The sequence below is a fragment of the Nelumbo lutea genome, chromosome 1 (assembly GCF_056320005.1).
Source record: "Nelumbo lutea isolate HS-2025 chromosome 1, American lotus-T2T, whole genome shotgun sequence".
NCBI lineage: Eukaryota > Viridiplantae > Streptophyta > Magnoliopsida > Proteales > Nelumbonaceae > Nelumbo > Nelumbo lutea.
In genome coordinates this window covers 75,796,677-75,809,923 of record NC_142684.1, presented here as the reverse complement: position 1 = coordinate 75,809,923, position 13,247 = coordinate 75,796,677, and the positions used below count along the sequence as shown (strand labels likewise).

The 13,247-nt window shown below is 39.0% G+C and overlaps 1 protein-coding gene across 2 annotated transcripts; it reads left to right on the top strand.

Moving 5' to 3' along the window:
- Positions 1–3,230: 3,230 nt before the first annotated feature.
- Positions 3,231–5,830, top strand: LOC148875444 (F-box/LRR-repeat protein At4g14103-like). Of its 2 annotated transcripts, none has more exons than XM_088965976.1 (4): positions 3,231–3,396; positions 3,914–4,893; positions 5,093–5,257; positions 5,373–5,830. In XM_088965976.1, the coding sequence occupies exons 2-4, from the start codon at positions 3,985–3,987 to the stop codon at positions 5,652–5,654; spliced, it is 1,356 nt and encodes a 451-aa protein (XP_088822102.1). In that variant the 5' UTR covers positions 3,231–3,396; positions 3,914–3,984; the 3' UTR covers positions 5,655–5,830. The 2 variants fall into 2 exon arrangements, with proteins under 2 accessions (XP_088822102.1, XP_088822101.1); XM_088965975.1 differs by having other exon boundaries at positions 3,235–3,396; positions 3,955–4,893.
- Positions 5,831–13,247: the final 7,417 nt, after the last annotated feature.

Here is a 13,247-nt window from a genome sequence, read left to right as displayed (position 1 = left end):
GGTTTGGCATTGTATGTGAACAACCTTATTTTGGTGTAAAATTTCTTATTCAAAAAAGGAAAACAATCATAAAGACAAAAGTAATTCCCATTTAACTATTTTTTATTGCTCTTTAATGTTAAAAGTAAGTAACTAACTAGAAATAAAAAACTAGGATAGGATAGAGGTGCAAATTGGGTTGTGCCACTTGCGGCCCAACACGAAATTGGACCAACTCGACTCGGTACAGCACAACTGCATAACCGACCGATTAACCATTCGAATTGTTTTGACCATTTTTCAAAATTTTTAATTTTTTTTTTTCAGAATGGGCTAACCATTCGGTTCGAATGGTCAGACCATTCGACACGGTAACCGGACCCTTGACCGGTTCGGTCTCCAAGTCTGTTTTAAAAACCATACTTGAATGGCCACATATTGGCTTAGCTATTACTGCAAGTATTTTAAAAACTTTACATTCTATTAGTTTTTATAATGCTAGCAATAATTATTCCGCAATAAATATTTTAAAATCTCAATTAAAACCATGTTTAAATGGTAAATTATTTCATATCAGATGTGCATGTCACATCTTAAATTTATGTATTCAAGATGCCTTGAATATTATTTCTGTTCATATTTCTAAAATTAGAAATTATATTATATATATTAAAAGTTCAGGGACAAGAAAACAAGAATTTAAATATTTATGTCAAAATTATGGTTTAAAATATAAACATTTTATATTAGATGTAAAACATATGTGGAGTTCTACTTATGATATGTTAGAAAGTTGTATTTCTCATAAACAAATTCTTACTGATTTTTATTATGCAAAAATAACTAATGATATTATATTTGAAGAAGAGTGAGAAATGGCAGTTTGTATAATGGATTTTTTAGAACATTTTTATGATGCAACTAATGAATTATCAAGTATTTATTATCCAACTAGTTGCAATTTACCTTATCAATTAATGGTAATTAGTGATTGTTTTGCAAAATATAGAAATAATCCACAATTTAAATGTATTGTTGAAATAATGGAAAATAAATTTAAAAAATATTGGGAGAACATTTCTCCCCTTTATTGTTTAGTTACAATATTAGACCCTAAGATTAGGAAAAATGGTTTAGATATTTTACTCGAAACATATTGTGAAAATATGAATATTGAAATTGAAAATAAAAAAGAATAAATTAATAATTTATTATTTGAAATATACAGTTTATATGAATCTGGAACTGTAGGAAATATTCCTACAACTTGTACAACATCTTCTACTTTTGATCTTGAGCCTAGTAGTAGAAGAGAAAAACCTTTTTATTTAATAAGTAGAAGGCATAAATATGCTATTTCTACAACAAGTTCATTTACTGAACTTTATTTTTATTTAAAAAACAATTTTTTTCTAATTTAGGTGAATGAACAAATAATTTTGATATTTTAGCATGGTGGAATGAACACTCAAAAAATTATCCAGTTCTTGCCACCATGGCACGTAATCTACTAACCCCTCTGATGTCTACAATTCCATCAGAGTCTTGTTTTAGTGTAAGTACTAGGGTGTTGGACAACAAGAGAATCTACATGAACAATGAAAGTATAGAGATGTACATCTGTTTTAAGGATTGGTTAGATGCATAAAATAGATTACAAAGACAAAGGAGGGCATGGTATTACACCAGATATTTAACCTGAAGCATATGATGAAAGTCATGATTCATGAAGTTGACTAGTTGTATAGAATTTTTTATTTTTTTCAAAATATTGTAATTTTTTATTAATTTTATTTAATTTATTTGCTATTTTTTTAACTTTTAATAATGTAATTTTGTATTTTCAATTTGTAACTATATTGTATTTTTTATATTTTATTAATTTATTCCATTTTCTTATTTCATTCATCCAAGTATCCAATGATCCAATGATTGTATTTGTAATTTGTATTATTCAAATTTAAATGAAATAAAATTCATATTTTTCTTCCAATTTGTTATTCCATCATTCTTATTTGGTTAAGTATTTAGTTTTTTATTTATGTGTTAGATAACTTAGATTTCTCATTTCTTAATTTTTCAAATAGTTTCAAAAGTTCAAAGGAAAGTTAAATATTTTAGTTTTACACTTTTACTTAAAAAAGAAATAAAAAATTAAAGAAAAAGTAAAAAAAAAAAATCAATCTAGCCAGATTTGACCTAGGCCCAAGGCCTACGGTATGGCACGACACAAGACAAGCCCGCAAGGGCCTAGGCCATGGGTCGTGCTAAGCCGACCCCCAAAATTTTCACCGGGGAGGGCAGCATAGCCCGTGACAACCTACGGGCCAATACGACACGGCCCACACTTTGTGTAGGCCACCTGCGGGCCGTGCCATGCCAGCCTGGCACGATCCACTTTACACCTCTAGGTTAGGGATTACCTAGTTAGGGAAAGACTAGGAAATCAAAAACTAACTTAGTTTGATTTGGTTCGTTTTCGATTTTCATGAACCAAATTATCTGTTTATCCCTCTTCACAACTTGAAGCCCATCGGTGGTGAAGAAAAACCAACTAAATCGGATTAGATCGGGCCGATTTGATAGGTTTGGCCTTGTTTGTGAACAGCTCTATAGGGCAGGCTTGGGGCCTAATTTTATACCATATCGGGTTCGTGCTTCAGGACCCATTCAAAATCCGGCAAAAGCAAAACCCGAACCCGATCCATGAAAAAGTCCATTCCTATTGTGGTCTAAACCCTAAAACCTAAACCTTTGCCACCTCACCGATGTCCCATGCCATCCCACGATCCCAACGTCAGCACCGACCATCCAAGGGGCCCAACTGGTACAAGATCATCTGGGCAAAAGATCAGAGCGCGCATAACGAACTATAACCGTCTGATTTTACTCATATCGGACGATTGATGAATGTTTAAACAGTGCAGTGAAAATTAAGATCATCTTGATTAATATGCTGATTTTTTAATTTTCTTTTAAGCCAAGGTTTCTGATAGGTTCGGGTGGGACCCATGAAACGGTGGGTCTGGATTCTTGACCGCCCAACCGTACAGGCTGATTGCCGACTGCCGTTTCTTCACGGTTCGTTTCGCTAGCACCTCAAAATGGCTTGCCACGTGTCGCCACGAAATTCTTCTCTTCGAATCTCCGCGCTCCACGTGCGAGTCGAGGTATTCGTATCAACTGTTGAGTCATTGAGTGCTGGGCCATTCTTTTTTTTTTTTTAATTATTTTTCTTTTTATAATTTCTTCCCCAAAATCAGATTTTGCGGTAGTGCTTGTATCAAGAGAAAGAGAATGCCCCTGAACACGATTACCAAAAGAAAATTGAAAAAACAAAAGAAACCCTGAAATCTACTACGAAGCCCGATTTCTGTCAAAGATCGATTGCGCAATCATCTATCATTAATCAATCAGGTTCGTTTGAGCTACTTCCTTTTCTATCTGCTGCCTTTAGCTTCAAAGTTCAGACCTTTGTTTTGAATTCTGATTCGTTTTTCCATGGATCTTCGCCCTTCGCTCTTTCCTCAAAGTTAATGTTAGGCTCAGGTGTGAGGTTTTCTTCTGGTTCAACTGGATCTGTAATGGTTCTTTTGATTTTATGATCTCTATTTTTGTCCTGTAACGTAATTAGGAGATCGGAATTCGGAACCCATATCATCTTTCTAGGGTTTGATGGTCATTTTTGAATTGTACATTTTGCTTGATAACAAATATACGTGCTCCTTCGTCTTCGTATAGTCCGAGCTCGACCCTTTGTCTTTACGCTTTTATCTGAAACGCATTTCCGATTTAATTGGTAACTGGTTTCCGTGTTACTCGTGAACTCGGTTTGGTTTATGTCGTGTTATTCCTGATTAGATTTTATCTATTTATTTTTTGTACAACGAAAAAGGAAAGATTTGAGTGACAAACTGATCTCCACCTAAAGCAGGCCCTTAGTTAATTCTCCACACTATTTGTCTCTTTTATCAGCTTGAGATTTTGTGGAAGAATCAGCAATTTATGGAAGCATTGGGAAACCAGAGGGAGAGCTGCGATCGAATTAGTGAATTGCCTGATTCTGTTATTCAACACATTCTTTCCTTTCTCCCGGTAAAGGATGTCATAAGGACCAGCTTCTTGTCGAAAAGATGGAAATGCCTATGGACTTCCGTTCCCAATCTAGATTTCGACGGCCTTGTATTTTCTCCCAAGACCAAATTTATGAACTTTGTGGACTCAGTTCTGCTTCGTCGTAATGGTGCTGCAATTCAGAAGTTCCGTCTCAGTTTCGGTGACTACTACTGTGATGGTTCTCGCGTTCATACATGGATTGATGCTGCAGTAACTCACAATGTTCGGGAGCTCGATTTCTTCTATTACACATCGAAGCACTTCGATCTGCCTATTTGCCTTTATACCTGCAAGTCGTTGACAGTGTTGAAGCTGAATTTGAACTTTGCCACCCTCAACCTCCCATCATCTATTTATTTACCTTCCCTCAAGACCCTGCAACTTTCTTCTCTCGCATTTCCCAACGATGATTTGACTGAAAAGCTCTTCTCTAGCTGTCCAATCCTTGAGAGCTTAATTCTGCGAGATTGTGCACTTGGGAATCTCAAAATTCTCCGCATTTGCTCTTCATCGCTTCAAAGATTATCCATAGACGGCCTTCCGAAGGAATTGGGTTTGTCCAATGGAACAATTGCATGTCAAATTAAGGTTTCCACCCCGAGGCTTTTGTCCTTTGAATACAGTGACCATATGGGGCAAGATATTTCTATAGAGAATATGTCATCACTTGAGTATGCGTTCATCTCATTCGACTTCGATTGGGAGGAGAATGAACCACTGTGTGTTCATTGTGTAACAAAGTTTCTAAGAGGCCTTTCTAATGCAAAAGTTCTGAAAGTATCATCTACCAGCATTCAGGTACACTTCCTTTCTTATTTCAAATAAGAAAAGTTTCTATAGGTGCTCTAGTTTTACTTTGCAAGCATTGTTTTAGTCACATAAAGATCAACCTTTGCCTTTGTTGTATGGATAATTTTCTCACCCAAAAGCTTGGTTTGAAGTTTAATTCCTGAAGGATGATTTTGCTTTTTTGTTATGTTGCCTTGTTGCCAAACAGCTTCTCTCTCCAGCTTCTAATTCGTTAGGGCGACTCCCTATGTTTTATAATCTCAGTCGTTTGAATTTAGGAGCTGCAGCAACAAAAGAGAACATCAGGGTGATAACGAGCTTCCTCCATAGCGCCCCAAATTTGGAGATATTGGCTATTGCTTTTCTCTCACTGGTAATTCGCTGATTACTTGGATTCTATTATTACAACGTCACTTATCTTAAGCCTGAGCACTTAGAGCAGTTTTTAAGTCACATTGTAACTCTGGATCCTGATTGATTGCTGTCAGCGGGGGTTTCATGAGAAGAGGTATTTTGAAGCGCAAGATGTGCCACCTCTTGAGCGTGTCATTGATCGCCTCAAAGTTGTTAAGATTATGTGGTTTGGTGGAGGAAAGAACGAACTTGTGTTTGTGAAATTTTTGTTGGAAAACGCAAGGGCCCTAAAGAGGATGACTATCATGCCCTCAAAGCAGTTATCTGCGAACTTAGAGCTGCAAATGAAGGTTAGACAGGAGATATTAATGCATCGTAGAGGCTCGATAAGCAGTGAAGTTTTGTTTCTGTCATAATGTTTTCTGAGCCTGAATTGTATTTGTAACAAAAGTTCCTGTAAAAAAAAATTAGGATTCTTCATGAATGGTTCAAGTTTATCAAACCTGTGTGCTTCTTGTGCGTGTGTGTGCAAGCGCCCACACCCTTCAGACATCAATTTCCTTTATCTGGCAATAAAGGTGCATTTCCTAAATATTCTTCACATCTATATTGGACATTCCGACTGAGTGTAGGAGAGATTGGAATAGTTTAATTCTAATCATTCTTATTCTATGTTGACTGCGCATTGGCATCTGCCAGGCTACAGTGCCACTCTAATCACAATCCCTGAAGATGAACAATTAGAATGTTGTTACTTCGTTGTGCAGGCCTAATTTGTTTTCTATGCAATTTCATTTATACTGGTGCAAAGGTATGGGAGTGTAAATAACTTGATTGCAAATTCTGAATTTCTGATTTGTTTTTGTTTTAAATTTCACCATCTTGTTTTTGTTTTACAACTGAACGGGATACAGAGACATTCTTTCCGAAACAGATTATGATAAATTGTGTTCAATCATAAAAGATAAAACGATGGGTTACCTTCCACAGCGGTCTTCCTGAGATGGTTGCTCCCTTTAACTGCTGTGTGTTCCATGATTCCCATCTCATGCAGTTTTACCACCAATGGTTCCGATGAATCAATCAGAGTGCACATCAATACATCATAGATTTGACCAGAATGTGAGCGTACATTTGTCAAGCTCGTTCTCTTCTCAATCACATCTTCTCTCATCTTGTATAAACAGAGTATGAATGCTATAGCCTAATATTATTGGTATTGGTATAGCTACCAACCAGTGCGGCTCATTATATGGCCATCTAGGCTGGAGATTGCCCTGTGACCTCATGCGTTTAGATTGCAGAAATATTTAAGGTTAATTATTTATGTTGTTGATGATGATAGAATGGGTCCAGCTGATACTGATGATACTGAAGATTGGAACAAACTTTACACCCGATATACCTTAAAACTGTAATGTTATACTGAAACCAGATAGGCGTTCAATGATGATTTCTGCAGTCTGCACCACTTCAATGAAGGAAATGTTTATGTGAAAATAGTTTAAACCGGAAGTTTGAGGGCTTCTAGTCTAGTAACAAAAACCAGTCTTCGTGCCCCGGCTGTCCCTCTGTTATTTCAGTCAAAATAGTTAGTGCAACTTCATTTCTGCAGTATTCCATTGCTCCATCTTGATCAAGGTTTCCCTCTTTTGTGGGTGCCACGGAAGGGAAGGCTATATTATTCTTTTCAGCTTCTTGAAGGCTTGAAATGAAGCCGCTTGATCTTTTCCACTATTCCCTATCTCGCCAAGTCCTAGGTATTTACAAAAGCTGCTTGAAACTAAAAGGCTGCCAGACAATGTAGAAAACACAGTGATTGGTTGGGGTTGATGGTTTTCGCCTCCTTTTCTTGTTGTACATCTACGTTCAGAGCAAGGGTTTCTAAATTAGGACAAGTCTTTTTAGCACATGATGAGCAAGTCCCAAAAGCTCCCATTTGTTGAATCCCATTTCAGGTTCCAAGTGCCTTCGCAGCAAAGAATGGGCTCATGGAGTGTCCAACGTCTAATACCAGTGTTTTCAAAACTGGACCGGAGGATTGGACCAGAAAAACTGGGAACCGGTCATTTGATCGGTTCTGTTTCATCTCAAAACTGTTGATTTGGTCAAACTGTCAATCCGGAAAACTGTATTTGGTTTTTTTTGTCTTTTTAATTTTTTTGTTAGAGAGGGCCATCCATTCGGACCGATAGGTCAGACTGTTCAATCCAAGAACCAGACCTCAGAACGGTTTTCTTCCCAGTCCGATTTTAAAAACTCTGTCTAATACACCTATCTTAGGGAAATAGTCTGCTTACAGAACCAAATAGAGCAAGGAGTGAGGAAAAAAAGAAATTAAAATTTTATAGTTTCTTAGACTTAGTTTGGAAGAAGTATAAATACAAATATATAGATTGCAAAACTTTGCATTTTGTATTATTTTGTATGCATTTATACTGTTTGTACTCCTTTCAAACTGAGCCTTAATACCGATTCTTGTTGGAGCACAGAGCTAAGTGCAAAATATAGATGGCCATTTTCTTCCACTTGTCAATATGATCCCTTTGTTTGTAGGTGTAGAATATACACTCTACTCTTTTATGATTCTCAAACAAGAGAAATTTTCTGAAGTAATTAATTTGCAAAATGTAGGAAGTAAACTTATTAAAGAAAGGAAAAGGTGTATATGGCATGGTTTCATCCATCAAATCATGTTGCTTGGTTTTCTGGTGGCTGTTACTTGTATCAAGGTATGCATGTTTGAAGTTCCATTAAATTAAGATTCCGTTTGGTTCGTAGGAATAAGAATTTGGAATTGTAATTGGAATGAATTATTTTGCTTTCAATTATTTAATTAGATAGATCTTCTTTCCAACCGCGAACCAAATGGGCCCATATAATATTTTAATGCAATAACCGACATTTCTCATGCCCGAGTAAGGTTTTGTGAGAACAATAAATAAAGAAACTGAGTTGGTAAATAATAAAGACCCCTTTGTGATAAAGACCCCTTATACTTAGTTTTGCGAGGAAGACACCTTTGTATTATGACTGTGAGACAAAAATGCCCCTTTCGTTAGTTTTCGTTGAAATTTCCCGTTACAATATTTTTTAATCTCCATATTACCCCTTTGTAATAAGAAAAATACCGCTAATCTTCCCCAACCTCACCTCAGGATACAAGAGCTGCAACGGCGATAAGAGGAGAGAGAGATCGGGGATTACCGCCGCTGCTATTCTCTACCTCTGCAATATCTTTCCCTCACCTTGTTCGTCACGTCTCTGTATTTTTCCTCAGCATCACTATCGGGTTTTGTCCTTGACATATTTACAGGAGCGAATCACTTCGTCCCGCGCAGAACTATCGAGTCTCCGGCAAAACTTAACCTTCTCTGGATCCGGTCCGGGCTGCATAGCACCAGCTAGATATCAGTGTCATGGAGATTAATGGACAACACTCTCAGAAAGACATAGTAGTACAAAACTAACTGATTAATTTGATAGAAATATAGTATTATCCACTACACCATCTTTGGCATTACTCGGATTATCTCTATTTAACCTTGGCGGTACAACTTCATTAAGTTGTTTAATTCCTAACACCCATCATCAAGTATATTGTACTATTTGATGCTTTGTCATCATTTTTCCTCCATGAAAATGACAGATGTTATAACATCATTTCTTCATTGATCCATAATCAGTTTGCAAATTGTAGCCAAGCAACGTCAATAAGGGTTTGATATCCTGAGGTTTACTCAGAGAATAAGGAGATAAGCCCAATTTTTATCCAAGGATGTGTAAGTTGCATTAGGTTATGCTTTCTTCTTAACATCTTTGATTGCTCAGTACGATAGTATTTTGTTGCTATGGATCAAATAGTGTGTGTTTTTGTGTGTGTGGTGGGGGGGGGGGGGTATATAGCAAGTTTGATGCATATACAAAATCATGTGTACCTTTTCTGATTACTTCAATCCAATAAAAGCCTATTTTCGAGTTTTCTATTTATAACTAGTTAATACTTTAATTCAATAAAAGAAACATAGCAGGTGTTCATATGCCCTGTTCTGGAAATTGCTTCTATGCTTTCTACATACATTCCAGTGAAGAATAAGGCCTCAAAGCTTGACTCAAGCACCCCTTTTCACTAGAGATGTAAATTAAGTTGGGTCTGCCTGATAGAACCCCAACTGATTATAATTGAGTCAAGACTGGTTTTTGTTGTTCTGGTCCAATATATAATTAAGAATATATAAGGATCTCATGTGTTTGTTTCTTTTTTGTAATTTTTGTTATATTTTATATCTAAAACAGTAAATTTAATAGACAGTATATATATATATATATATATATATATATATATATATATATATATATATATATATTCTTTTTATTTAAAACATTTGTTTTAATATCATTTTTCTTACAGTTATATTATCAAAAATGAAGTCCCAAGTTGTTATATAATAGGTAATTATAGATGTCAAGTATAATTATTAATTATCCCAATTAATAATTTGTTTAGTCCTAGATCTTTTTGATAGAACTGATCAATAATCAGTTCAAGACCAGTCCAGCCTCTCTTGAACCAGACCCAACCCATTTAGGAAGTAATTTTCACCCACTTTACCAAGTGTCACAAGCAATCAATTGTTGTTTGACACCTTGTCTTTGAAACTATGCAGACATAAATTTTAGTGAATATTTCTGTGAAAATTTAGTGAATTTTTATGTGAAATTTCAGTGTATTTTTGTGAAACTTTAGTTCATTTTTCTGTAGAATTTCAGTGAACATTTCTGTGAATTTTTATGTGGAATTTCAGTGGATTTTTGTGGAACTTTAGTTCATTTTTCTATAGAACTTCAGTGAACATTTCTATGAATTTTTATGTGGAATTTCAGTGGATTTTTGTCGAACTTTAGTTCATTTTTCTATAGAATTTCAGTGAATATTTATATGAAATTTCAGTGAATATTTCTATGAAATTTTAGTGAATTCTTTTATGAATTTTAGTTCGTTTTTCTATTGAATTTCAGTGAAGTGGTGACGGTGGTAGTATTCCCAAGGTTCAAAGTATTGACACGTATTAGCCCGTATCGACTGATACGTATCATGTCGGTGGCTTCCTGATACTCCCCTACAAGGATTGTATTGAGTCAACCACTGGTTCAAAGGGTAGTTGGGCCTTAAATCGGCTCCTCTGAACCAATTTTGAAAAAAAAAATTAAACATAAAAAAAGCACTGACACCGGCGTATCAACCCATGTCAATATTTAGAACCTTGAGTATTCCTAGGCTCTGATGCGGTCAGCCAGATGGGTCTAGGAGAAATCAGAAATCAGGATAGGCCTTGATGGAGCGCAATCCGGCCGGTCTTAGCTGTCAACAATTCTGCCTTTGACTGGAGCAACGGGGATCCTGAAACGGAGAAGATGAGGGAACTCTGGGGGGAACCCGGTGAGATAACTCCGAAGCTCAAGCTAGTATTTTCTCAAAGGCAAAATAAAGACCAGATGGCACAAAGTTCACATACCTTGTTGTTGGGGGTAGGGGGCCTTTTATAACCACTTCGCGCACTCACACCAAGGCCTCTGTCAGGTCAGGTATGATTATCTCTATTTCTGCCAGTTCGGGTGTCATCCTTTCTATTGGGACAGAACCGCCACTGCTCCATGTCGGAGCCGTATCTGTAACTGGAGATGGCGGTGTCAGGTGGCGGTGGCAGGTGGCCGTTTGAAGTGCGACCATCAAACGTCAGATCCCAAGTCAGTCAGGTGCGCTGCCCCTGCGTACGAACTTCCTTGGTGTTAGGCGTGGTACGGTTTGGCGTCCTGGAGGCGAAGTCATGGAGTGGTGAGTGAGGTGAAGTCTTGAGTTCGGAGGTATGTCCAGTACTGCCATAGTGCAGGCCAGCTCGGTGAGGTGAGTCCCGAGTTGCTACAAGGCAGGCCAGTTCAGCGAGGTGTGTCCTGAATTGCTATAAGGCAGGCTAGTTCGGTGAGGTGTGTCCCGAACTGCTATAAGGCAGGCCAATTCGGTGAGGTGTGTCCCGAACTGCTATAAGGCAGGCCAGTTCGGGTTACTGTCCCTTGAGTGGCTTGGTGCCTAAGGGAGAGTTCGGGCTCCTAGTAGGGAGTTCGAACTACTGGTAGGGGAGTTCGGTCCGTTGCTGGTTCCTACCCTTAGTGCTCATGCCTTAGGCGTGCTTTTGTGTTGATTTGTCGCCTTTGCCACGTGTCGCATAACTATGAGGTCGGGCCAAATCTTCCTTCATCAATTGCCCCCTCCTTGCGCCAAGGGTCTTGCCCTGGCGCGGGGAGTTTGCGAAGTGGTAGGTGGATTTGTCTTATTCTTCGAATCTTGATAGCGTGAGGTGCTTTATCAGGGTTCTTCGGTTTTCTGGAGTGTCCAAATACTGACAGACGTGGCGGCGCGCACTCATTTCAAATTTCAAAAAAGCGCATCGCTGAGAGACATGACAACGGGTCTTTTGATTTTTGAAAAAAGCGTGCCACTACCGTTTGAAAGGTGAGGACACGTGCGCTGGCAGTTGTCAGTTACAGAAAGACATGCACCGGTGCATCGTCAGTTTTAGAAGACGTGCGCCGACGTTTCGTCAATTTTAGAAAGACGTGCGCCAATCATGTCTTCATCTCAGGGGACGTGCGATCAGTGCGAATGCAGGCCGTCGGATTGGCTCTAATCTGCACTATTGGTTCTCAGTTACTGTGGCTATAAATAGTAGGGGACCCCAGTCGATTTGCCACTTCTGTGATTTGCTTCTTGAGCTCGCGTCCAACTTTTCAGCTCGTGTCCAGGCCTTTCAGTTCCCATCTAGGCTTGCTATTTTGCCTACAAGGTTTTTTGCTTGTTCCAGTTTCTGGAGCCTTCAAAACTTTCTTCCGGTGAGTACTTTCCTGAATCCACCTTTTCTCCTCGATGTCTAGCTTTGATAGCTCAGACGATTCTTCAAGTAGGACTGATGTAGGTTCTACGAACCGAGTCGTATCCCCCGATTGCCTTAGTGATCCTGAGGAGGAACTTGAGGATGACCTCGAACCCATAGGTCGAGCTGCTTTGGGCAGTTTGGCGTCTACCTCTCGTCGAGGTCGGATGCTAAATAGGTTTGGTCCTTCGACCATGACGCCCGAGGGGCTCCAATCTCTACTTATCTCTTACAATCTACCTAGGGGGTACACCTATTTCATTCCTTCGAGTAGCTTTCCTTGGGAACACGGTCCTGATGAGATCGTGATTTTTCGGAAGCATCTCGCTGCGTGGCTACGATTTCCTTTCCACCCCCTTCTCGTCGAGTTCATAAACCACTTCGGCGTTACCGTTGGCCAGCTTTATCCGAACTCTATTCGGAACTTGGTGGGGACAGTCTCCCTTTTTTGCGAATAGAACTTCCCTTTAGACTTGAAGATATTCTCCTCCATTTTAATGCTTAAGAAACAAGCGGGTTCTCTTCCCGGGGGTAGGCGGGCGTATTACCAATCTCCTTGCCCGGGTTTAAGCTTCTACACGAACTTCCCAACGGGACTACTTCAGGGTGCGAAGTGCACAGGGGTGGCCTTTTCAAACCGGGTGGGGGGAGGCCGCTCCTGACTTTGGTGTCACTCTCGATAAAGAGACAGTGAAGGGCCTCCGGCAATGGGCACAACAGGGGTTAAAATGCCATCAGTACCTAACGGAGGCCAAGCTTATTGCAGCAGGCCTGAGCTCGGGTAGGTTCCTTGCTTAGAGGTTTCTTGTTCGCTTTGTTCCTTCATTTTTCTGATGCCAAACTCTTTTCTGCAAGTGTGATGGACTCAGAGACTCGTGGGGGGCGCCTGTTCCAAGGCATGAAGAGGAGGAAGCGTCGCTAAGCGAACTCATACCGAGCTGCCCCAGGATGAGGAGCCTCAAGTTCTAGGCCACACGTTGGAGGATCTGCCCAGGGAGCCCAAGGTGGCTCCTCCTTCGATGCAAGAAGCGACAGGGGCCCCTTACACCGAGACCACTCACATGGGTGCTCCTGCTTACT

Coding starts and splice junctions, on each gene's coding strand:
- LOC148875444 (XM_088965976.1), top strand. CDS start 3,985: ATGGAAGCATTGGGAAACCAGAGGGAGAGCTGCGATCGAATTAGTGAA. Junction 4,894..5,092: donor TATCATCTACCAGCATTCAG/GTACACTTCCTT, acceptor GTTGCCAAACAG/CTTCTCTCTCCAGCTTCTAA. Junction 5,258..5,372: donor CTATTGCTTTTCTCTCACTG/GTAATTCGCTGA, acceptor GATTGCTGTCAG/CGGGGGTTTCATGAGAAGAG.